We start from the raw sequence: 24,983 nt of genomic DNA on the forward strand, positions 1-24,983 counted from the left end.
GTGGCATGAAAAAGAGAGCTGTCCGAGGTGCTGACACTGTGAGAAGTGCTTGTCCTGCTTCAGACCACCTACCTGCATACTGGATGTATTTCTATTACTAATGTATGTTTGACTCTTAACAGCGATACATTAACCAAGGTAAGGGCGTGACATGTTTATTTTGAACTGAATACATGTGTGGTGATACTGAATGTGCTGGAAACACAGCAAGCTCTTTCCTAAAACTGTACTCAGCAATATTAAGCTTGTATGGACTGACTGTTATAGACATGCTGAAGTGGAGTAAACGTTTGTTTTATTCATTCCCCCTTTTCTTATTTCTACTCAGCTATCTATGTTCATTTATATGTTTTGTGATTTGGTTGGTCTGTTCTGTACATGCAACATCTATTGCATGTCTTCCCCTGTCAGAGGGATTCTTCCTCTGTTTCTTCCACTTTTTTCCTTTTTGTGAAAAGGTTTTTTTGGGTGGAGTTTCTCTTCTCATAGGGTCTCGGGACATCGGGTGTTGTATGCGGCACAGAAATTGTGATTTTTTGCCGATATAAATAAAAGTCGACATGACTTGACTATCTCTGTGTCTTCATGAGGACAGGCTCGCTACATTCTTTGTAATGCATTATGACCGTTTTTTTTTGTGTCATTGACAGAATTTGGTAAGATGGATGAATCTCAAGAGTCATCCGATCGTATCACCACCAACCACAACCCCAGCAGCAGCAGTAGCAGCGCCAGCCCTCCCACCAGCAAACCTGGCAGTGTTCCACAATGCAATGGGGCCCCAGAGTGCCGGACCCTGCTGCGGATGTCTGAGTCACAGGGACTCCAGCTGCTGAGCGTGCTCAGATCATTCAGGGAGCAAGGCTTGATGTTTGACTTCACCATTAAGGTCCAGGAGCAAAGTTTTCCCTCCCATCGCTGCGTCCTTGCTGCATGCAGTGATTTCTTCAGGTATCTATCTATCTATCTATCTATCTATCTATCTATCTATCTATCTATCTATCTATCTATCTATCTATCTAATCTGTTTGTTAAATTCATGTGTAACCGCTCTGTGTTCAGGGCCATGTTTGAGGTGGACATGCGAGAGCGCGGTGACGGTTCAGTGACTCTGGGTAACCAGTGTCCGGTGGCGGTGGGTTCTTTCCTGGACTTCGCCTATTCTGGAGAGATACTCATCACTGACAGCAACGTGGACGTGCTGTTTCAGCTCGCCTCTTTTCTGCAGGTAGAAATCCAACAGTTCCTCATGCCTAATGCTTTAATGATGGCTGAATTCAATTTAGCTTCCTCAGTTTCAGTGTCCTTTTATTGCGCATGCTGACTCACTGTCTCACTGTCATGACTTACGGGTACACTTTAATGGAACTGAGCCATCATAAACGTTTTTAGCAACACGTGCACATGTACTATGATAACAAAAAGGCTAAAATGATTCAGCTATTCAGTTATTGTAAGACTTTGGTGCTTAATAAGATACTTTTAAAGTGTACTGTGTGTATTTTCAAAATATCTTGTACTAAAGGCATTTAGACATTTTCACATGTATGTCCTCCGTGTTCTTCTTGTCTTTGTGCTCTCCTCAGGTGTCAGTCTTGTCCCGAGCGTGCAGCGACTTTCTGATAGGAACCATGGATCTCAATAACTGTCTGTCGCTCCTCTCCCTCGCTGAGGCCTACGGCTCGGCCTCCCTCCTCAAAAGTGCCAATGAGTTTGTGGTTCAGAACTTCTCTGAACTTTCCAAAATCCACGAGTTTCTGGATATGCAGGTGTGGCTTAGGAACGGACTAGATAAAAAAGAAGCTATTTTATCGGAGAAGGTTTCTATAATGATTATTTGTTGATTGTTCATTAATAAATATAATATATATAAAAATTATATATATAATATGAAGGTCAAAGGGGTTACCTTTCTTTTAAAAGGCTTTTGCTGTGTAAAAACTATTAATAGTAATGTAAAAAAAAAAATACATTTTTGATGTGTCGATAGACCTTATTTTGATCCTGCTCACATCAAAAAGCCTGACTGAGCTGGCTCAATATCTACCATTTCAACTGCTTTTTATAGGTGAATGTGTTGGAAGCATGCCTAAGGTCAGACACTCTAAACATGCCCAGCGAGGAGGCCGTGGTGATGTCGCTTCTTAGATGGGTACAACATGATCTCCCAAGAAGACAAAAACTGTTACCGGGCTTGCTATCACTAATCAGACTCCACCATCTACCTGAACATACACTAAAGGTAGAAACACACTGCAGGTTCTGGATTTTATGCAATTTCTTGTGATGTTTTGTGATCGTCTCACCCATCCTGTGTTGCCCCTTCGCTTCTCTCTCAGACTCTGCCTGATTCAGACACTCTGCTCAGCGATGGGGAGTCCTGTCTCGCCCTGTTCTCGGAGGCTCTTAGCAGACAGGATCAGTACAGCGGCTTGCTCACCGATGCCAGGCTGGCCACCACACAGAGCTACATCTACATCCACAAGACGGAGGAGAACGGAGAGATCCGCCACTCCTTCTGCTACTGTCTGGAGACAGACCAGTGGAAGGAGCTGGCAACAGGGAATGGAGATGGGACAGCCACGATTCCAGACCCACCGGGATCCTACCTTACCAGCTATGCTGAGAAGGTACGTTTTGGGACTGAAGTGAGTCCTGCTGTTGTTTAGAGCAGTGGTGTCAAACGTTTTCCCCTTAAAATGAGGCAAAATTAGGGAACAAACAAATGGGGCTTGGGCTTATTTACATATTCTGGGTGTTTTCATCATAGTCTCAGTTTTAGCTTGGAAAAAATTCATGATCTTCTCATCTTTCCACTGGAATTAAGATATTTGTGACAGGTGGTTGCCGGGGTAACTGTTGCCGGGCAATACGTCTCCATGTGGCCGAGCCATTCCATGACGCCACGGACGAGGTTTGGTGCTTCTGTCCGGTGACCCTAACCTGCACGCCTGCACCAGCCATGCTGAAGCCCAGAACTACGCACACAGCTGTAACGTGTCTGGACCGAGTGTATGTCATCGGAGGACGAACCAAGGGATCCAGAGGGGGCGCTCCCAGTCTGCTGGAGGTAACAGCGTCTGCTTCATATATACAATTGAGGCCACATTGTTAGGTGATATGTCCTTACATTACCTGATTATTAACTTATGAGCAGGAGTGTGCAGGACAAATTCTGTTATTTCCTTTCCTGTGTTCTAGGTGGAGTATTATAACCCTCTGAGCCAGACCTGGTGCCCGGTCAGCCCGCTGCCCACTGCCATCTTCTACCCTGAGGCCAGTGCTTGTGGCAGTGTTATCTATACTCTGGGGTCTGAGGTGGAGATCACAGACTCTTTTAACCCCTCACTGGACTGCTTCTTCTCCTATGACGCCCAGCGTGACCAGTGGAGTCGCCTGGTGGCAGAGTTTGGCCAGTTCTTCCATGCTACATTGGTCAAGGCGGTGTCGATTAATAGTACACTGCACCTCTGTGACCTGTCTACGTATAAGGTGAGCCGACAGATGAATTAATGAGTTGTCAGTATGTGAAAAGTGTTTAAATAGTTAAACAGTTAGTTTAAAGTGTGCCTTTTTCCCCATCCAGGTGTACAGTTTTTGTCCAGAGACGTGTGTGTGGAAGGGCGAAGGGTCGTTTGAGTGTGCTGGGTTCAACGCTGGAGCAGTGGGCTTGAGAGACAGAATCTACATCCTGGGTGGAGACTATTCACCTGACGAGATCACTGATGAAGTTCAGGTAGGAGAGCCTTTTTATTCACAGAGGCTGCCTATGAATGTCCTTACTCTTGGTTTTATGAGCTAAAGGCGGACGCCATCTGAGGCTTTACTAATAGACAAGTAGACAGCTCTTTGCTTTCAAGAGGCCTGGAAGAAGTGATCAGTATCTCATCAGAGAGACATCAAAAGTTTTCTATTACTCTATTACTCTATTAGTCTATTACTAATATTACACGCATCTCCATTACACTAAAGAATGGAATAAAAATAAGGAAGCTTGTGCATTACATGTCAGTTTAATCAAGCTATTGATTACCTAATAAGGCTCACACCACAACAGTATGTGACATTAAAATGATGTGAAGAAAGTATGAATAATGAAGAAGGATGGATGTGAACCTAAGAGCCCAGGACAGTGCCAGGAGAGAGGAGAGATGGGAGAGGTATACACAGGATTGAATAAGAGATGGGATAAAAGGAGGGATGAGAGGATTAATGGCATCAGGATGGCCAAAGGCAGTAATGAGGCGGGAATGTAAATGGGTGAAGGAAAGGGGAAAGGGAGGTCAGGTTAATAAGGTGATTAGACAGATGATTAGAGGTGTGGTTTATGTGTGGCCCTTTTTGCAATTGAGTTGAAGAGGTCATTTAAAGTTAGTTTAATTTATCCCCTAAGGTGTGCTCATTTATTCTCTTTAATAACTCTAAATCTAAGAATGAACTATCTTGGATTGTGTCAGTGGGCAAATCCCAAAACCCTTGACTCCACTGTTTACAGAGAGAACAAGGAAGAAAGCAAGGAGTACCTAGGCAGACTGCTGCCATCCCCTCTTTGACTAGTTTCAGCTCTTGATCTCCAGGAGGCACTATAGAGTCCCTCTAGTGAATAACATATATTTAAGAAGTGTTATCGATATCCTCAATTCAACGAGTGACTGATAAGATCTAAGTAAGTTATTTTACATGTGTTACTTGATTGGGCTATTTGTTTGTTTTTACTACTTGTCTGCTAGTTTTTTTATATTGTTTTTGCTTGTGTCTGGCAATCTGAAGACAAATTTCCACCCTGGTGAACAATAAAGCTATTCTATCCTATTCTATCATATTCTATTCTATCCTATTCTATTCTATATTCTTAAATTTTTGGGGGCAGAGGGGACTCATCTACAAACACCAGAGGTGTTTCTCTTCATTTACTATCCACCCTCTTACTGGTTTTCCTGTGCCTCATGCAGGTGTACCACAGTGGGAGGAGCCAATGGGAGGAAGTGGCTCCCATGCCCAGAGCGCTCACCGAGTTCCACTGTCAGGTCATCAGCTTCAACAGATACAGAGACCCATGGGGTGACACAGCATGATGCACAGCAGACACACACACTCTCGAACACGTGTGAGTGGATGTGCCCTCCGTGTGTCACCGACGTAAGCAAGTACCCATGAGTCTCCTCAGTGCATGACGGACAGCTGACTCAGCTAACGCCTCAAGAGAGAATGACAATCTTCAACTAACACAGACCATCACAACACGAGAGCACCAGAGCCAAAATGATATATTTATTTTTTTTATTTAAAGATTCGATCCTCCTATGTGTGAAGCAACTGCTGTCATAGGAGCTCTGTTTCATCAATCACAATGTGGTCCCTCCCGTGGAGGAACCCCATTGGAGCAGAAGACTATTTTAGAAATCCTATTTTAGTAACTCAGTATTTCCTTTTGCTTAGTATGTTGTAAAAGGAGGATTCACCCAAATTAGAACTCACAGTATCAGTTAGAATATGGAAATATAAACATTTTGTCATGGGATGTTTTTGAGGCTCCATTTAGATAGCCTTCATGAAACATCTGGCATCATTACACATAACAGCTCATAAATCACAGGGGTCCCTCTAGGCACTTTGCCATTTAAGGACAACTCATGGTTTTGTTATGTTTTCAGAAAATGGTCCTATAAGCGGGTCTCTCAAGGGTTTTTCCTCAGTATTTTCCAGATTTTCCTGTCTTTTTTCAGTTTTTCTAACTGATGGAGACTTCTTCATACGCACTCTAATCAACTATTTAAACTCAACTAAAATAATTTCATGGCAATACTGTGTATATGATCTGGGTGGATTTTCACTTTTATCTACTTGCCTTTACTCTGCTTCAGACTGTCATGTGTCCATGCATGCCCTGTCTCTCTTCTCATAGTACACACAGCAAATCAGCATGCGATCAATAGATAGATCTGCTTATTTGATGGAAATGTACAACTCTATCTCTACCTTTCTATCAGTGAAAAACACTGCAGCTTCAAAGAATACAATAACGTCAAGTTTCAGAAACCAGGAGGAGAAACATACGGGCTTTGTGTTGTAAATCGCGAATGCATAATGAAACAGAAAAAGAATCCAGCAAATGAAAGACTGTTTAATGGCAAGAAGTGAACATAAACATAATGCTTCAGTGCTTGTGTGGATGTCTTCTTTTATGAGTAAATACAGAATCTTCAATCGGCACATTCATCACTTAGTAAAAATAGAACAATAGACACAACAGCATGGTTCAGTGTATCAAAGGTCACACAGATGACATGGGCTACTGTATATATATATATATATTACTGTCTATAGTGACATTACGGTGTTTTCTCTCTCACTTTAAAGGTTTCCACTGTGAAAAAGTAGAGCCCCAAACCCCTCCTCATTTATTTTTATTCATCCAGCCCCTGTGGCTCTTGCCAGAAATTCAAGGCCACATTCAAAGAACATCTCAGAATACAAATATGGATCCAAGGCTAGTTTTGTCATTGATAGTTTTGGCAATCACATTGTTTTTGACCTCAGTGGAACACCAGAGCAGTGACCATAGACTAAAAGGAAGAAAAGATGTCAACGCTTTGTCTAAACAAGAGAATGAATTAGCAGCAAAATCCTACTGTGACCATGCTTTCTTCCCTCCTCACATATCACTCTTTCTCCTCCGCCTCCCTCGGTCATCTCCTCTCTTGTTGCTCCATGGTTCAGTCCTGATAAGTTTTCACCAGCAGCCACATCAGCAGCACGGTGATTAAGACGATCATGAAGTTGAGGAACAGCTCCTGCACTGAGCGGTCCATGGTGGTATCTCAGACGGTAGAGGATGAAAGGGAGCGATGAAAGGCAGAGGGTGCTGCTGCCGAGGGGGGGGAGGAAAGGAGGCGACCCGGTGTGGCTCCTTTTTAGAGTAACGTCCAGGACCTGGGAGGCGTAGAGAGATATTTGCAATGAAAGATATGACTCAAGAATGCCAGAAATACAAGTATGACTAAGGCAAACAAGATGGTATTTAAAAACAAAAGTGTGTGTGTGTGTGTGTGTGTGTGTCTTCAGTGGCGTATTTGTTGTGTGTGTCATCTATGTGTTATCATAGATTAGAGGGATCAGTCACTTCTCAGTTGGGTCATTACATCTGTTCACAGCCACAATATCCCCTCATATGCATAATTATACACTATTCCACACATGATCAGGTTAGAAAGAACTGTAGGACAAGATCACATTTTTGCTCTTTCCATTATTTTAGATAAAATAAGCAAGCCTCCTTACATCCATGGATTTTTTAAGTTTCTTAGTTGTCGGTTAAAGATTTTTCAAGTTTTGGTAGCCTGTATTATTCAAACAATGACAACGCTATTAGAAAATCAGATTTAGTCTGTGAGTTGTTACCTTTCCCCTTTTGGCAGTGACCTCACAATAAACAGGAAGAGACGAGGCTCCAGCAGTACAGCCTTTCTTTGTCGTGACCTCTGACAGTGTGTCTTCTTACTGGAAACTTCTCTATAGTGACATTTGTTCTCTGGAGCATCTGTTAGCTGCTGGTCTTCTTGCCGTTGTCCAGCTTTCTGTGGTTGCCAGGGGCAGGGACTGCTCCTAAAGTAGCCATCCTCAGCGGACCGCCCATGTTTCACATACACACAGACTGATGTCACACACCAACTAAACCACCAATAGAGTGTGTTATTTTCCACAATCTCGCCCACTGGAGTGTTTCCCATCTCTAACCATACAGAGTCTCTCTCTCACGCACACACAACAGAGGGGGAACTCTAGGTTATTTATAACACATTATTGGAGATACTTGATGGATTACAGTTGTTCCAAATACAATAATCACATCTTCTGATGGATATAGGAAACTGTAACAATATCACTCAGTATCTGGGTAGAATCTATGCACAGGGGAAAGGAAGAATAACAGAGCAACCTCTCTAAAATGCAACACATGAGGCATGTAGGTTTACACAGATCATTCATCATGCTGTCATGCCGAGGAACTTCATAATAATTGGAATGGTTGCTCCCTAGTTATTAAGGTACTGTGAAAGACAACAAAGGGACGTGTGGGTCATGTGGCAGTATTGTATGTAGAGACTGGCATCCTTCCTAAATCACATAATCTTCACTGATGGATCAACAGACTTGCAACTGGCTTAATCAGATTCTGGTCCCCTCAGTGATGTTCAGACGGGCTAAAGGGCAAATAGGCACCAATGTACTGTTCAGGCATCAATGGGAAACTGTAGGTTATGTTCTTTACAGGTCTTTATTGGTAAATCTGAAACATTTTAACAAAATTTTGCATTCCACAGAACCACTTCCCTGACCATCAAACCACTCAGTCACCACAGACTTAGATGAAAAGAATGATACCACTCTATTTAATATTAAGTTATAGCCAGAGCTCAGCGCATGGCTGTCAGCACAAGAAGAGCACCTGAGCAGGACTGGCCCAACCACACAGTCAAGTGGATGACACTGTAGGGAACAAGCAGAGTGACAGCAGAAGGCTAGCTGGCCTACATCCTTTTCTTTTTGAGTGGCAACCAGGGTGTTCAATCAGCTTGGAAATGAAATCCCCTTATCCACTGAAAACAAATAATTTTACCAGCACTTCTGCACTTGTGCTGTGACAGGCCAGTTATACAAATGAGATTCAGAGGTGCAGGTGGGTGAATGTAGTACCTTTGGTCAGAGCCAGGTTAGTTGTTCCTCCCTGCTTCCAGTCTTCATGCTAAGCTAAGTTAACCAGCTGCTGGCTGTAGCTTTCTATTTACTGTATAGTCGTGACAGTGGTATCCATCCTCTTCTCTAACTTTCAAGCAAACAAGTACATTTGCAAAAACTATTCCTTTAAATTGTTGTTAATTATAAATGAGTGACTTTTCTCTCTCGTTGTGTAGTTACATGCACCTATTGCATTTTTACATTCTTCCTCATCTATGTTATGCTGGCACTAAGAAAAGGGTTTTGACAGCTCACCACCGCGAACCTCTCAGCTCATCTCACACTTGACAGCTGCTTAGAACGGTGTTATCTGTGAACTAATGTTAAACCCCCTCGACACACACACCTTCTCCCTCACACAAACAGGGGTCACAGCAGGACAAAGTGTGTATGAGCACGGCTCCCTTGAACCTTTCCATCGCGGGATTCCAAGGTCATTCCCAGAGGATTTAACAGATCAAACCGGCTGCCATTTTATAACCCCACTGCTCTGCCAGCACCGGCACAATAGCTATTTGACCTAGGGATTCCCATTGTCACGAAGATCCAGCGCTAGGCTGATTGAATAAAGCGGGGCGAGGTGTGCAGGCATCTCACTGTGGGGTGGGCCATGGCCCGCTCCGACAGCTGTGTGTGTGTGTGTTTAAGATAGAAAAGTGCTGGTAGGGTTACCTTCTAAAATCAGTGGAGAGACAGAGGGGTGTCAACAAGGCCTCAGAGACACCATTCCACACATTCTGGGACATTGTGTGTGTGTGCATGCAATAATACCACTGTTTAACATCAAGCGAAACCTACTTTGGTGACAGTTTCATGCTTGTGAGGCGTCAGAGGAAAACAGCGGACAAATCAAATAATCAATATCTCTTTGACTTAGCAGTCATATGTTTACAACCAAAACACTTTAATCATAAGATTCCTTCCATTTAGCCATGCAAAGATCAATAAAAGTAATTTAAAATTGTCAGTGGCTTAAAACTTTTTGTCTGGATGGCCTGCAATAAAAATGAAGCTAGATTGACCTGGAGGCAATTAGCTTAACTCAGAGCTGGAGCCTCACAGTCAAAGTTGTCACATCGAGATTTAAAGGTGCCATATTATGCTAAGTGATAAATCTCTTTTCAATAAACATCCCGTTGTCCCGCAGTGTCCCCATTGCACCCAAAGACAAACTATCAGAAAAGCCCTCCCTGTTGCGGAACTGAACTGGCTGAACCCACAATACAGACGGACACAGACAATGGTAGGAGACTGGTTAGTTTATTAGCAACAGGGCAGGAGGTAGTTAGCCGGGAAGGGCAGACTGGCGGAGTGAGGGACTGGACCGTGGTGGAGACCGGTGGAAGCAGGCTGGAGAAGAGGGAACGGGGCCGGAGGGGAAACCAGGAGGGAGCAGGCTGGAGACAAGGCTGGGCTGAGACAAGGGACAAAGGCAAAAGCGAGCGCAAGAAAATCTGGAGAAAAGGAGCCGAGAGTTACCATACAGGAACAGACAATCTGGCAGTCAGAGAGAGAGTGAACCGGGCTTATAAAGACAGGGGAGGAGTAGGTGGCTGGATTACTGATGAGGAACAGGTGTGTGATTATTGCAGGTGTGTGGGTGGATGACCGGGAGTAACCCTCCTGACTCCGCTCCGACGACAGACAGGGGGAGACAAAACACACAAGAGGGAGAGAGACAGCAGGATCATGACACTGCCTCTCTCTTTTTCTCCTGCTCCATCGTTTAGTGAACGTGTGTGAAAGCACACCATTTAGATTTGGCGCCATTTATGATGTCACAAGGGGAACTGTTGATCATGTGACCAACTGTCCCCGCCCACTGAAACCTCCTTAATCCACCATCTTTCTTTCCTCCCTAACACCAGCTCCCAATAACGCAACAACAAACAACTGCAGTAGCCATGTATGAGAAAAATAATGTTTTTTGAATATATAACCACGTGAACCTGTTTTAGGAGGATCTCCAAATACAAGTATGAACTTGAAAATGAGCAGAATATGGGACCTTAAAGATTTGTTGATTCATTCACACTGTCAAATCATGCGTTGAGTAACATGCTAGAAAACATTCCACCTTAAAAGTTGCCGGTAGCTGCAGTTAGCAGCACAGTGAATTATCCACAGTCCATAGCTAGCTAAGATTAACTAGTAAAGATGAGAAGGGTAGTAAGATGTTGTTTCATGCTTTGGAACAGGTAAAGGGTAAAGTTTACATAATATAGTTAAAGCTGGGATAAGCAGTTCATTTTTGGCATCATTGGGCAAAAAATCAATAAAAACCTTACGTCATATTGTAATTTGAGTGGCCTGAGAGACAACTAGAGTTCTGCGCCTCCTCTTGGCCATTTTGCCTTTTCCGGAGAATTGCCTCCTGTAGCTTCAAAGAACAATAAACACCTAAGTAAACCACATCATTTAAAACACAATTTATTTTGCTCATAGGCTGTATATTCTTCATAGCTCTCCATTATAGCAACCAGCTCCTCTTGACTGAAGTGGGCGGTTCTTTTTTTTTCAGTCTGTATTGAGAAAACATTCAGTGAATTAGTGTGAAAGAAGACTCAAGTGATACTCCAAACACCCCCATTCATCAGACCTCTTATAATTCATCCATATGTTGTGTACATAGATTTACCATGAGAGCAGGAGATGAGTGACTATGTTGGATGTTGTTAATAGTTTAGCCTCCTTCTAACTGTAATGTTAGCCAAAGGCTGAGGCTAGTTTAAGTTCATGTTTATGGCAGGTTAGTCTGTTGAACTTAGCACTTAAGTGTTGCTCAGCTAATGTGGCTGCCCTTCAGAGTGGAGACCATGGATTTATAAAGTGACCTGGATACAGCTTTGTCTCGTCTTTCTCAAACAACACACAGATATCTGCTTACAAAGAGTCCTTGGAGAGCAGATCAGACATCAGGCTCACTATTTTAAAAAGTATCATCTGATTTCTTTATCCGTCCATCTTCATTGTGCAGTCTCCAGCTAATTAGAATACAAAGATGCCAGCAGCAGGAGTTTGACCTCTGGCTCCTGGCACTGCATTTCAAAGGGTGATGGCATGCCTCAGGGTACACAAGTGGTTCAACTCTAGTTTTCACCTTTGCTGTGCTTTTTCAAAGCTTGGCTGAAGTGTGAAGTGAAGCTGCCCTCGTATAAACATAAGCAGATACAAGTCTCACAAAAAGTTTCAGCTTTTGATCATGTCACATGATCTTCATTAGCAGGTGGATCATGGACTCAAGTGCTGTTTCCAAAGTCAAAAATTCAGCTTTTATGTCACATGAATGCACAGAAAAAAAGGGAAATTTCCATCTAATTACTGAGCTGAGGAAGATTGTTTGAACACTCCAGAGCAGTTACTAAATGGACCTGGTGGTGAAACTGTTTTCTCAACAACTTACAAGAAATTTAGGAACAAAGTTGACTCAAGGCACTACAACAAAATTAGCCACCAGGCACTGGTTTATAGAGACAAAAAATAGAATTAAATTGAAACGTGATTGATTCCCACCTTTTGAATCAACCCTGTCTGATGTTTCTGGGTATCAAACAATACGAATACAACAGTGAAGATTTTATTAGGAAAGCTGTCACGAAAAAAACAAGATGGAGCAGAGTGTTGTGCTCATGTTAGAGCAGACAGCCATGGTCTCCTGTCTGAGCAGCTGTTGTTTTGTAGACTAAACTGAGCGTGCTGTTAAGACGACGAAGGGTTCCCGCTGGCCAGCAGCTCAGCCTGGCACTGTAATTACTGAGATGGCTGAGGACAGGTGAGGGCTTCATTACACAACACACCCGTGTATTAATGCATGCACACACAGGCCAGCACTGATGCAAATGCACAAATATTTCATGCTCACAAACACATCCACCCAGAGGGGCTGTAGAGCCATTAATCTGGCTGTAGAGGAATTCATAGACAGGATCTGAGCTATTTATCTCCTTTGAGGGAGGGAGCAGACAGACAGCAGCCACCAGGGCAGATAGAATATGCAGAATACATCAGCTATTATTTCACAGCATGCCTGAACATGAATCACTGCTTGTATCTGATCAGCACCTGATGTGTAGGCTATTGTGTTTTGTTGAAAATAATGCATAAGAAGTAAGCCAGTAGCTCATTGTGATCATACTTTTTCATTCTCGGGTATCACAACATCATCCTGCAATCTGCAGTCTGATGGTAGATGAATGAAACGGATAAAAGTGGAATGGCAAACAGTCTCCCCAGGATAGTCACCCTATATGCTTACATTTTATCCCTCAGTATCATGTTAGCAAGGCCCATAGAATGATCCCTGGAGCATTTTTGTCTGTCTTTTGTTGAGAGATTAGGAAGGCATGCAGCATGGATTTGCCATCAGGGTTTAGGTCCCATATAATGGAGCCACAGGGCAAAACACTGGATGTCAGTAAGGCTTGGATACCAAGTGAGAGATGGATAGTTTGGAAGAGAAAAGAGAGGGACCACTTACACAGAAAGCGAGAGTAATCCTATTATTATCTCGATACTTTAGATATATACCACAGAAGAACAATATGTCCCTGCTCAGATGTCGTGCACTTGGAAAAATATAGCAGAACGACAAAGACCAAAAAGCATTATAATCTCACCAGAGAGACATTAACTAGTAACAAAAATAGAATTTCATTCCTTGTATTGGTGGTTTACATATACATGACACAGGGGTGCGCACATGTAGACTGAATTTGTGAATGTTCATTGTCAAAATATCTGCGCTAAAAGTTTGTATTTGATTCATTTGGGAATGAAACAAAGCGATCAAGATTCGGTTTAGAAAGGTTAATCCAGAAAGCAAAATGACATGCAAAGTACAAAGTGGACAGAAATTTCAAATGTGTATTTTCTGTTTTAAAAACTTGCAAAGACTTTGGGAGAAAAAAAAAAATTGGGAATCTATGTTAACTGGATGGGAACCTACCATCCAGTGAATATACTGATCTTCATGAATCCTGTGAATTCTGCTCATCCATTTCTTTTTAAGATAAGGGTGTGAGGCCATTTTACAGCCTCACTGTAACCATATATTTGCAATATACATTGCTTAAAAATACATTTTTGTCATGAAATCCTGATGACTGCTGTCCTTATTCGTGTGATGGGGCAGAGGGTGATGCTGTGATGTCTTAGAGGCAACTAGTAAAAGGGTTTGAAAACAGTTTCTTGTTGATCCTCAATAGAAACAAGTCATAAAGCAGATTTTATTGTTTCATTTTATGCTCGGTATCCTACAGGCAGACCTCTATCTGTTGATAGAAGAATTGCAATAGATGGTTTTTCAGCTCACATTCAAATGTCATTTTTCTCCAAACAATAAAGTCATCCAATCAGAATGATTCAAAACATGCTAAAGCCCCATAAAAACCTACATAATCTGTTTTAATTAGCGCGTTATTAAACCAAAATGTGCCGGTGTTGATATCCTGGGAGGAGAAGCATCGGGAACTATCGGTGTTTAAACCCTGTTGCACCCGGACAAAATAAAACGACGGACCATGGATAGTGTGGAAAACGACGTGAAGGCCGTCAGGAGGAGCAAAGAGGAAAAGAAAGTTCTTAAAAAACAGATAAAAGCCAGCCACACTTTGCTGAAACATGAAGGAATCAGCACGGCCTCGCAGCCCACCAAGGTAACAGAAAACTACAGGTTTATAAACAGGAAGTGGGACAGAGAGGAGAGACAGCTAACAGGGACCACCTTCTGCTGCTTTAACACAATAAAATACAACTCAGAGTTGATTTTCAGCTCATATGAGTTTGATACGAGTTTAATTAATATGACGCACCAGTAGCTGGCCAGATGTTGCTTTTATATTATCTCACATCTGCTGGTTTCAGTCATGTAAAAGTTGAATAATAGCAGTTTAGGCTTTGTATTGGACTTGTCACTCGCTATTTTACACTAGAGACCAATTTTCCCCTCCTGAAATAATTGTATTATGACACAATTTGTTTATCCTAACACAAACAGCAATCTCCTGTTTGCACATGGTCATTTATTTTGGTCTGTTGTATCCCAGGGGACATTAGTTGTTATGACAAAACCATCTTTAAAGAGCATCAGGAAATGGGTGTCATAAGAAGACAGCAAATGGTAAAAAAACAATCACAAAAGAATGGAAAATAAGCAAAAGAGAGGCGGAAAATAGCTTACTTTAAAGTTTCTGCATATGTATTGCACTGTAGGGAGTTGTTAGGAAATAATAATTAAAATAAAGAGTATAAAACTGGTGTTTAGTGAATGTTGGGTGGCTGTGAGGTGTTCGTTAAACCGGTCTGTATAAAATCAGCCTGTCCGCCTCCTCTGCAGAGCTTGGTGGTGGCGAACGGCGGCCTGGGGAACGGCGTCCGTCGAGAGGAGCTGTCTGCAGCGCTGAAAGAGATGGGAGAGCTGGAGACGCTGATCATGCCCCCTTACAAGCCCTATGCTTTTGTCACATACAGGTAAGGGCGCTGCAATGGACAGAACTACAGCGTCACAGCAGGATGTTATTTTAAACCTTTCGGGAAGATTTTGGTTAACATTTTTAAATTTTTCGTCTATTTCCAGATCTGAAGAGAGCGCTCGGAAAGCTCACATCTGCCTCAGTGGCCGAAAGCTGCAGTTTGGAGAGAACAGCGTCGTGCTTTACCTTAGTTATGTCGACTCAGGTACTTTAAACACCCACATACGCAAGCCTCCATTTCTTTTAAGATCTACTGTAGTCATCTCAAGCATTGTTTACGTTCCATTTCAACACATAATAGATCATTTAAGACAACCATTTGATCTGATGGTGTGCTTTATGCTGTGGAAATCATGTCTTATAAGAAGCAAAGTGATCCTTTCAGTATTTTTCCCTTTATGTGTGTGTGTGTGTGTGCGCGTACAGTAAACTGTGAAGAGGAAGCGTGTGTTTCTTTGCCAGAGGGATTAGTCCTGGTGGAGGATTTCGTGTCTCCTGAGGAAGAGGCTCTGCTGCTCGCTGCTATAGACTGGTCGTCTGATAATGAGGATGTCACTGGTGAGGGGCTGCATAATGCATTTTGTCGGTTTTTGTTTGCTTCTTAAATATTGTCTGACTTTTTTTGTAATCTTTACCCAGAAACTTTGATCCTAAACCCAAGTCTTTGAGTTTTACATTGAGCCTTACATCAATGTAGAAATTAGGCAGAATAGAACAACACTGATGTGGAAAATATAAAGTTTGAAAAATGAAATATTTTTAAATTTTTGTTTGCGAAGGGATCATATACATTTCAAATCAGGCATGTACAGTTATGTTGAAAAAATTAATAATGGTCAATGTAATATTTATACTCTTAATGAATCTTTAATATTGTATCATTTTAATGTACAAAACTACCTTATACAGTTCAGACAAAAGAAATGAACCTGATGTACTAACTTCATCGTAATGCCTTTTAGCTCAAAAAGCTCTGAAGCATAGAAGAGTCAAACATTATGGCTTTGAATTTCGCTACGACAACAACAACGTGGATAAGGACAAGCCGTTACCTGCAGGTACGCTCGCTCCTCAAATATCAGTGTTTTATGGATGGTATTTTCAATATTGGTTGGGCCAATATTTCGACGTGTGTGTGTGTGTGTCCAGGTATTCCTCAGGCGTGTCTGCCTGTTTTGGAGCGGTGTATGAAGAACAAATACATCGACATCATGCCAGACCAGCTGACTGTCAACCAGTATGAATCTGGACAGGGTGAGTTTGTCCCGTCACGTCTCTAGTGACTCACCTGTACCTTCACATACAGCCTAAACTAAGATCATTAAGCTTGAATACGTTTCACACGTCATCATTAAGGCTGAGTAAACGTGACTGACCACATTAGGAGAATTAAAAGTTAGATTATTTATATGCAATAATAAATCAAGAAGATATCAATGTTTTCACCTTGGAGAGCTTCAAGAATCAATATTTCATGGACTAACTAATGCGTGATTAGTCAATATCTAATCAACACCACATTAAGTTTAATCTACGGTGCAGATGTTTAACCCTTCGGAGTCTAGGACCGCCACACGGCGTCAAAGTCACATGTCGCACGTAGGCTGTGACACAAGCACGCAGGTGCTCAATTCAAAGACTGTTGGAAAGTGGACACTTCAACCTTTTTATAAGTGTTTGAATTTTGTCGATCGGCCTATTAAGACTAAAGTTATGAAGAGCCGAAGTCGCGCACTACAGCTCTTCTACGAGTTAGAAGATGCTGAATCTGGGGAAGAACGTTCTGATTCTGAGGAAGACTCCAGTTTCAGAGGATGAAGTGGATGCTGCGCGTGAAGACGAACGAGAGGAGGTGTCCGCGCAGACCCCCGCTCCTCCTAAGATCCAACTAGTTCCTACTCGGATTTTGTGTTTCTTTTGCACTTTTACATACAGTGTGTCCATATATTATGCCAAAATAAATAAATACTTGTAGAATCACATAGGTGAGGTTGTGCTGAAAAGAAAGACACAAAGAAAGGCAAGCTAAGCAGTTTTAATGGGAAACACAAAGGTAAAATGAAAAGTAGTAAAAGACGCCGTTTTACCCCAGACTCTGAAGGGTTAATTAATGTGTGGTAATTTATTTATCTCAGAGGCTGCAGCTCCACTGTATGTGGAGAGGAAATCAGAGTCAGAATGAGGTTTATTGCTAAGATAGCTGATCTGAGACCGAGGAAGTAAAGTAAAAGCTTGTGAAACTGAAAGCAGACGTATTATTTTTAAACCCAATTAGTAAGCTGTGTTTAGTAAAACTGCTCAGCTGAATTTTCTCACAAAATATAGGCGCAAACGTGTAGGATTAACTTACTTATGCCACAAGGTGGCGGCAGAGGCTTTCCAACACGCGCAACAAGGAGGGTTGTTGAAAGTCTTCCTGGCAGTTTGTTGATTTACAGTATTAGAAAACCTTTTATGGTTGAAATAAGGATTTTGGTAAAGGAAGTAATTGTGCAATCATGTTTGTTTTTAAGCTCAAGCTCATAAAGTCAAATCCATCATCAAATGTCAATGATTTGAGTGTCACACATCACAAAAGGTTCGGTGGACTGTTTTGTTTGAAAGAAACTTGATGCATATTAACTTTGGTCCAGCTGTTTCAATGCTACATGTGAATATACATAATATTTTCAGGTATTCCTCCTCACGTGGACACTCACTCTGCCTTTGAGGACACCATCCTGTCACTGAGCCTGGGGTCACAGGTAAGAAATCCACCCATCATTTTGTGATTTAAACAGCTCAGATTCTGCGGATAATTTGGCACTAGCTGGTCCAGAAGAATGCTCACCGCAGACCTGCGGGGTTGGAAATGTACTCAACCACACAATTCATCAATAATATCGACCAGTGGTGCTCAAGGTGCGTTCACCAATGATTAAAACGAATGTTACGCTTGTAAAGCTAAAAAGTGTTGGTCTAAGAAGACACCTTTCTCGTTGCAGCACATAACAGAGATGCTAAGTTATCCGACGCTTGTCTTTCTGCTGGCATGCCTTTTCTGTGTCTGGGTTTGATCAGTCAAATCAACCGTCAATCCACTGACCAGCGTGATTCATCTGTCTCAGGGGGCACAACTGTCAGAGATGAGTGTGTGCAACAGTATGTTTGGATATTGGTGTCCTTGTGATTTGGCTGAGAACATTTTGTCACCTTGCTCACTACATTCTTGTCTCTCTCTCTCTCTCTCTCTCTCTCTGTGTGACACACTTACATACCGTCATAATCTCTTGCTCACCGTGGCCTTTGAAAATGCAGCGTGTAGCTAACAACACTTTTAGAGGTGTCACGGTCTCCCTGTTTTAACGAAAAGAAGACACACAGATTTTCCTTTGAACAGTGGGTGTTGCTACGTCTTCGGCTGTTCCAGGTGTGACATGATTTTGGGATGCCTGTTCATTCTCTGGAGGGTGACCGCCGTAGAAGAACACCCATCTGTCTCCGCTCGTCTGAAAAGCAGGGGCTCTGCTAGCAATCAGCCGTCATCTGTCACGGCATCTGTCAAACGCAAACGGACTGACAGACGGCATGTGTGCACAGTGTAGTGTAGTGCAGTTTCGAGGCACAAAAAGTGTACAGTAGACACATTGGATGAGGTTCTTGGGGTGGGAACAGGCGGACAGACAGAATATGGAGAAGAAAGGCGCACAGTAGATGCTCCCAAAGAAAGATGTGGAGTCTTGACCTGATTCAAGTCGGCTGTGAATCCATCACCACCCCAACATGCTGGCCTACGCATCAAATAGTTTACAGTTTTTACCACTCAAAACTCAGACATGCATCTATCATTAGGGTGAATATTCTAGACCTGATAAGCAAGAGGTTTGGGATACAAAAGGGGTGAACCATTTCTCCCCATTATTAAACAGAAAGCAAAAGATGGCACATGTTAGTGTACCAATTCTCACAGCAGGACTGCCTTGTTTAGTATGTTTTGTGTGTTATTCAGTGTCGTGTTTTTAGGGCTTTGTTAGTCTGTGGATGTCTGTAAATGAATCCAACTGCGATTCCATTCAGTTTTGATTCTTGCAGAAAGCATTCAGTGCATTATAAAGTCACCCTCTCAGCCTCCCGTCTGATCTGATTAATTCCAGTGCTTTCAAAAAGTAACTGAACTGACTCATCATCAGCCGTCACTAATTAGTGTAAACTTGGTGAAAATTGGTTGTTTGCAGTAACACACATACGCCAGTGTTACATTTTACAGGTTTATTGAGTCTGTTTGTCTTTGCAGAGAGAGAGAGAGGACAGAAGTGTGTGTGCGTGTGTGCGTGTGTGTGTGTGTGTGTGTGTGTGTGTCCATTTGTGGTTTCAGGATCTGATCATTTGCTGGTGCTGCATGTACTGTACATCCTTCTCTCGCAATCATACACAAACACTTATCTATCTCTCTCTCACACACACGCTTACACACACACACACACACACACACACACACACACATGCCTCTACTTCATAAAATCCAATTTTCCTGCTGTCAGAAGTTGGAGAGATGCGGTTTGAAATTGTGTAGATGTAATTTCCCAGCAGAGCTCATGCTGTTATGCGCTGTAAGGAAACATTAGGATCAAACACCAACACTGGGTTGGAGATGCTTCTGCTGGTTGTTAGCGAGAGAGTGTTGTTTTTTTTTTTTCTTTTTCCTCTTTTCCTTCTCTGGGTGATGTCACCAGACTTTTTCATATTGTATTAATTTGTAATGTTACAGATCTGTATGTATTACTGCAATAATATATTGTTGTTATACTTGATTTAATAGCTACTGGATTACTGTAATGATTGGGTTTTAGTATCAGTAATAAAAGACTGAAAAGATTTTTTTTTACCATCTTACCTGGTTAAAAACCTTACTTTGGAAAAATCTTAAGTGTTTAATTTTGTCACAGACTTTGCTTAAATTGAATACAGGTGAAAATGATCACAGCTGAATTCAAATTCGATGAAGCAAATGAACAGTTCTTGACTGCCTGTCCACGTTTTGCTTCCTTCTGTTGTGTTATATGGAGAAATGGATGGTTGTATGTTGTGCGTTTCTTTTTTTAGTGATTTGTTCAGTCCTCTGAATGTTGTTATTTTTAATACACTGGCACTCGTGTGTGTATGTTATATTTATCACAGACGGTGATGGAGTTCCGTCGTCCTGATGGCCGTCTCGTTGCTCTGCTGTTGCCGGGACGGAGCCTCCTGGTGATGAAGGGAGAGAGCAGATATCTTTGGACGCATGGGTGAGCTTGACTGCATAAGATAGATCAGCTCCCTACTCAACCCACCCCCACCCCCACCCCAGGAGTCAGGTTATCTTGACATCAGCTGCAGGTCGATTGACGGAAGAGTGACGGTTCTTCCTCTATTACGGTGTAGTAGAGCACAGGAGTGATGATAAATGCAGACCTTTCTCTGGGCTTCATGCTGTATTATTTTGTAAAACAGTCTGTTCGGACTGTTTAGCCCCTTTTTAGACATGAAGAATTTTGACATGTACAGATCTGTCCTTGTTAGTTAATGTGTGATAGCCAGCCAGCACTACAACTACGTCTTATCTCCTCTCAGGATCACTCCTCGGAAGTTCGACATGGTGCCAGCCTGCGACCCACAATCACCTGCTCGTGGACGCGACCTTGTGACCCACAGCAATCTCACTTTGAGCAAGAGGGGCACGCGCACTTCCTTCACTTTCCGCAAGATCAGACGTGACCCGTGCCGCTGTGGTGAGAATATGTGCGATAACAGAAGACTGTGGTTTGATAGTAATGAAATTTTCACAGCTGAGTGTAATGGGTGTATGAGTGTGTATGTGCTACCCTTATCCTCCCTCCCTCTCTCTCTCTCTCTCCCTCTATAGCCTTCCCCTCTGCCTGTGACAGTCAGGGAGCTCCCTCAGTACCCTCGGCCTCTCCGCCTTCAGCCCCTTCACTGCCCTGTTGCCATGCCGACGCAGCCATTCTGGAGGAGGAGTATGTGCACCGGGTGTACGACGCCATCGCCTCCCACTTCAGCAGCACTCGCCACTCTCCGTGGCCTCGCGTATGCAGCTTCCTGTCCTCGCTCCCACCTGGCAGCGTGCTGGCTGATGTGGGCTGTGGAAATGGGAAATACTTGGGTGTCAACCCAGAGGTGATTGCAGTGAGTGTCATCATGTTTTACCATAATGTCTGCCATCCTGGGACACTTTAGTGATCCCTGTAGGGAAATGTTCCTTTTCCATTACATTTTTATTGCTGCTGCTCCTTAGATTATTCTCACTGTAAAATGCCAAACAAGTCATTTATGTACAGAAGCATGTCATAACTACAAGGGCTGTTTCGCATACACAGTCGGCTAATCAGTTACAGTGGAGATGGAAAACAATGAATCTTCCTTCCGAGGTAAAACAAACTTGCTGCTACTTCACGTAAAGGCTCGGGTAGATTCAGAAGGACAAGTTGGCAGAAGTTATCAGCACCTTTTTAAAGTCACTAATAAGTTAAACCATGTACTAACAAATATGTAAACATGAAGGGGCAGTTACCCGCTGGAACTACTTAACCATTATACATGAGCAAATAAGTCCGCATTCCCGTAAATGTAATATGAAGAGGAGCAGCTGCAGTCCTGAGCGCACAGTTACAGTGGTGCATAAGCCAGACGAAGGCCAGAGAAGACGAAGGTTTGCATCGTTACTCTTTCCTGGGGCAAGAAGCTGCTCTTTACTTATTTACCTGCGAGGCTGGGCCTGGCTGGTCATGTGGTTAATGGTTTGTTGCTGCAGATGTCATACTGATCACATGAAGGGAAATCATCTATGATCAGTTTGTTTTTTAAGCTGCCTCAAGTGCAAATCACAGTAATACACCCAAGGGTGATACCGTTGGTGCTGAGGCCCGTGATGCTCTCACTGGGATTTCAGCCGGTCGTCATTGTTTGCATTAGCTCAGTTTCCATGGCAATATCCTAAATTTTCTGTTTACAAATGCACGGTGGGATATTCGTGTTTGGGATTTGGAGGTGCATGTAAGCAGCTTATCCTGACTCAGACCGTAACCGTGAATAAATCATTACTGAGAACACTGTGATCATGTAGGTCACGCACCAACTTTCGTAGTTGAATCTGCCGGTTTTCACTCTTAAATATTTTTTCTTTTTGTCTCCTCTTTAATTCCCCCTCTCCCTCGTCCCTCTGCTCACGCTCTCTCCTGTTGCAGATTAACACTGTTAACCTCCCCAGTTTTAATTGAAATGAAAAAGCTTGACCACTGTGTGTGTTTGAATGTCAGAAACACATTGAGCGTCTGTGTGGTATTTGTCGCTGTCGACACCTTTGCCTCTTTTGCTCGAAGAAGTCAAATGAAGCTTGAATGAATTGCTCCTTGTGACAAGATGTGTTGAAAATGATCCTCCTTTTATTCTCTTCCTTTTATATATTTTTTTTCCAGATTCTCTGTACTAGTTGCTGGGTTATTCTTTTCCTGCTCTGCCTCTGTACTTTCCCCCTCATCCCACTACCTGCTGCTTTTTTTGTGACTTTGATTTTCAGTTGAATGTAGGGAATCGCTCATTTTTTATTTCTCCTTTTTGATACAAAGGCTCCCTGTTTTGTGAATGATTTTGTGTGCCCATGTGTGCGTGCTTGTCTCTTTTTCAGATCGGCTGTGATCGCAGCAGTGCTCTCGTCCAAATCTGTGCAGAGAGGGGTTTCCAGGCGTTTGTATCCGATGCTCTCAGTGTCCCTCTGCGACCAGCCTCCTGTGATGCTTGTATCTCCATAGCTGTCATACACCACTTTTCCACACAGGTAAGCGTTGTTTGTGCTCTAAAAAAAACCAATATAATACCTTTTCCGTAACATCGACCCCCAACAAAAAACAAGCACAACATTGAATTGTTCAATTGTCACTTGTTTAGACTGCAGGAAGCTTTTTAAGATCTCAGGAACCTTTCTTTCCTGAGACGAATCCCAAACCCCCCTGCTCTCAAATTTCTGCTATCAAATGGGCCAGGAACTGTTGGGAAGGAGTTTGTGGTGCTGACAGTCACTGATTGTTATTTGGTCCCACTGAAATTCTCATTAGATCATTCATAAGATAGGAAATTTATTTGATTACTACTGATATTTATGTTTTTTCCTCAGCAAATGCTTTCTACTGTTAAAAGGGGATGTAGAACTCCTTCTCCGCCTCTGAAGTCTATTTTCCAACATTGATTTTTTAAAATAATCCTGTAATAGACTAATTTGGTGAACCATTACATCTCTTATGCTGCTGTAGCAAAGCAAATTTAAGCTAAATTTTGGCCCCTGAGTTAGTTTATGAACTCATGGGGTAATATGGGTTGATTATGGGTTACTGATATGTAATATGGGTTCATGGAAATGGTCAAATAAATAGTTTGTGTGTGTGTGTGTGTCTCGCAGGAGCGTCGGCTGGCAGCAGTGAGGGAGCTGGTGAGACTCTTGAAGCCAGGAGGTCGAGCGCTCATATATGTTTGGGCTTTTGAGCAAGAGTACAACAAGCAGAAGTCCAAGTACCTCAAAGACCAGAACAAAGAGAACCCAGAGAACCACTGCCCTGCTAAAAACACACCAGAAGACAGCCAGGAACCTCACGGGAAATCAAGTGTCCAAGGCAGCAGACATTTAGAAGACAACCACAGGCCCACAGACGACATACAAGATGATAGCAAAGCGACGGATGGCAAACTTAGCGTGCACACCAACCGCACAGCCTTCAACACTCAGGACCTTTTGGTTCCTTGGCATCTGAAAGAGGGGAAAAAACTAGGGGAGGCAGAATCAGAAGAGGGTGGGAAGAAGGATAAAAGGAAAGAGAAGTCCAAAAAGACTTCAGGTGACTCCTGCTCAGCCAACAGTTTGAGCTCCATAAACCCTTTAGACTGTAGCCCTCGTCCCAGTCCAGGTTTTGACTCCAATGTGTCTTCTGGGTCACGTCTTGACACCAGTGAGGCCACACAAAGCCCAGACTCTGGCGACACCGCTCACACGTCCACTGCGACTCTCTTTCACCGCTATTACCACGTGTTCCAGCAGGGGGAGCTGGAGCAGCTGTGTGCTCAGGTGGCTGCAGTCAAAGTGCAGAGCAGCTACCATGACCAGGGAAACTGGTGTGTTATATTGGAGAAAGACTCGCAGAGAAGAACTGACTAACATGTTAAATGCAGAAGAGAAAAGTCAACAGACATGTCTCATGAAATAAATGTAGAGATTTTACAAAACGTCTCCCTCCATTGTTCTCTTTCTGAAACCAAGGTGACATTTGAAAGGGTGAAATCTTGATATGTTTGGGTTTAAAAGCCAACTGAGATCAAATATTGCCTATTTTTGTGTGTATTCATTGGGGAAAATAAGTGCTAGAAATCAACTTTGACTATTCTATGGTCTGAACATCCCTGCTGCAGTAAATCCTGCCACTTTTTCTCCAAATAAATGTAAGTAACACTTAATGAAACAAACCAGGAGGTAGTTTGATGAGGATGAGGGTTATAAACACACTGGCTGATTCTCTGTGACCCAATGATACAAACAAGGCTATAGTCTGTACAGTAGATCGCCAACACTAATCACTACTTTGCCTCTTCCGCCATGTTTGGCCTCAGTGTCTGCTCTGAATTCACTGAGCTGTAACTAAGCTGTAAACTGAGCGCGCCCGACCTTTTCAAGTTAAAGGGCCGAGGTCTAACATGATGTTTCAGGCTGTGGGGGATTTGTTCACATTTAAGACGCTGAGTGTGTTTTTTTTTTTC

At 42.7% G+C, this 24,983-nt stretch overlaps 3 protein-coding genes across 3 annotated transcripts; 2 read left to right on the forward strand and 1 right to left on the reverse strand.

Annotated features, from left to right (window-relative positions):
• The first annotated feature begins 661 nt into the window (after window positions 1-661).
• kbtbd3 (kelch repeat and BTB (POZ) domain containing 3) lies at window positions 662-5,075 on the forward strand. Its single transcript, XM_070829054.1, has 9 exons — window positions 662-951; window positions 1,063-1,228; window positions 1,587-1,769; window positions 2,069-2,242; window positions 2,340-2,630; window positions 2,828-3,070; window positions 3,202-3,492; window positions 3,587-3,736; window positions 4,953-5,075. Exons 1-9 carry the CDS (start codon window positions 662-664, stop codon window positions 5,073-5,075), a joined length of 1,911 nt encoding a protein of 636 aa, XP_070685155.1.
• Window positions 5,076-6,123: 1,048 nt separating this feature from the next.
• On the reverse strand, window positions 6,124-7,568 carry LOC139200402 (sarcolipin). The gene is made up of 2 exons (XM_070829695.1): window positions 7,402-7,568; window positions 6,124-6,933 (listed from the first exon to the last, which is right to left on the reverse strand). Exon 2 carries the CDS (start codon window positions 6,810-6,812, stop codon window positions 6,717-6,719), a length of 96 nt encoding a protein of 31 aa, XP_070685796.1. The 5' UTR covers window positions 6,813-6,933; window positions 7,402-7,568; the 3' UTR covers window positions 6,124-6,716.
• Window positions 7,569-14,258: 6,690 nt separating this feature from the next.
• Window positions 14,259-24,432, forward strand: alkbh8 (alkB homolog 8, tRNA methyltransferase). Its single transcript, XM_070829428.1, has 12 exons — window positions 14,259-14,393; window positions 15,074-15,207; window positions 15,314-15,414; window positions 15,636-15,767; window positions 16,172-16,267; window positions 16,359-16,463; window positions 17,883-17,953; window positions 20,367-20,473; window positions 20,799-20,956; window positions 21,091-21,371; window positions 22,870-23,019; window positions 23,638-24,432. The coding sequence occupies exons 1-12, from the start codon at window positions 14,259-14,261 to the stop codon at window positions 24,385-24,387; spliced, it is 2,220 nt and encodes a 739-aa protein (XP_070685529.1). The 3' UTR covers window positions 24,388-24,432.
• The last annotated feature ends 551 nt before the right edge of the window (window positions 24,433-24,983 follow it).

The sequence above is a fragment of the Pempheris klunzingeri genome, chromosome 4, assembly GCF_042242105.1.
Source record: "Pempheris klunzingeri isolate RE-2024b chromosome 4, fPemKlu1.hap1, whole genome shotgun sequence".
Lineage (NCBI taxonomy): Eukaryota > Metazoa > Chordata > Actinopteri > Acropomatiformes > Pempheridae > Pempheris > Pempheris klunzingeri.

Excerpts from the sequence above, each read along its gene's own strand:
- alkbh8 (XM_070829428.1), top strand. The coding sequence starts at position 14,259 with ATGGATAGTGTGGAAAACGACGTGAAGGCCGTCAGGAGGAGCAAAGAG. Across the intron at positions 15,415-15,635 it reads CCTTAGTTATGTCGACTCAG|TAAACTGTGAAGAGGAAGCG; the intron begins GTACTTTAAACA and ends GTGCGCGTACAG. Across the intron at positions 17,954-20,366 it reads CACTGAGCCTGGGGTCACAG|ACGGTGATGGAGTTCCGTCG; the intron begins GTAAGAAATCCA and ends TATTTATCACAG.
- LOC139200402 (XM_070829695.1), bottom strand. The coding sequence starts at position 6,812 with ATGGACCGCTCAGTGCAGGAGCTGTTCCTCAACTTCATGATCGTCTTA.
- kbtbd3 (XM_070829054.1), top strand. The coding sequence starts at position 662 with ATGGATGAATCTCAAGAGTCATCCGATCGTATCACCACCAACCACAAC. Across the intron at positions 1,229-1,586 it reads AGCTCGCCTCTTTTCTGCAG|GTGTCAGTCTTGTCCCGAGC; the intron begins GTAGAAATCCAA and ends TGCTCTCCTCAG. Across the intron at positions 2,631-2,827 it reads TTACCAGCTATGCTGAGAAG|ATATTTGTGACAGGTGGTTG; the intron begins GTACGTTTTGGG and ends ACTGGAATTAAG.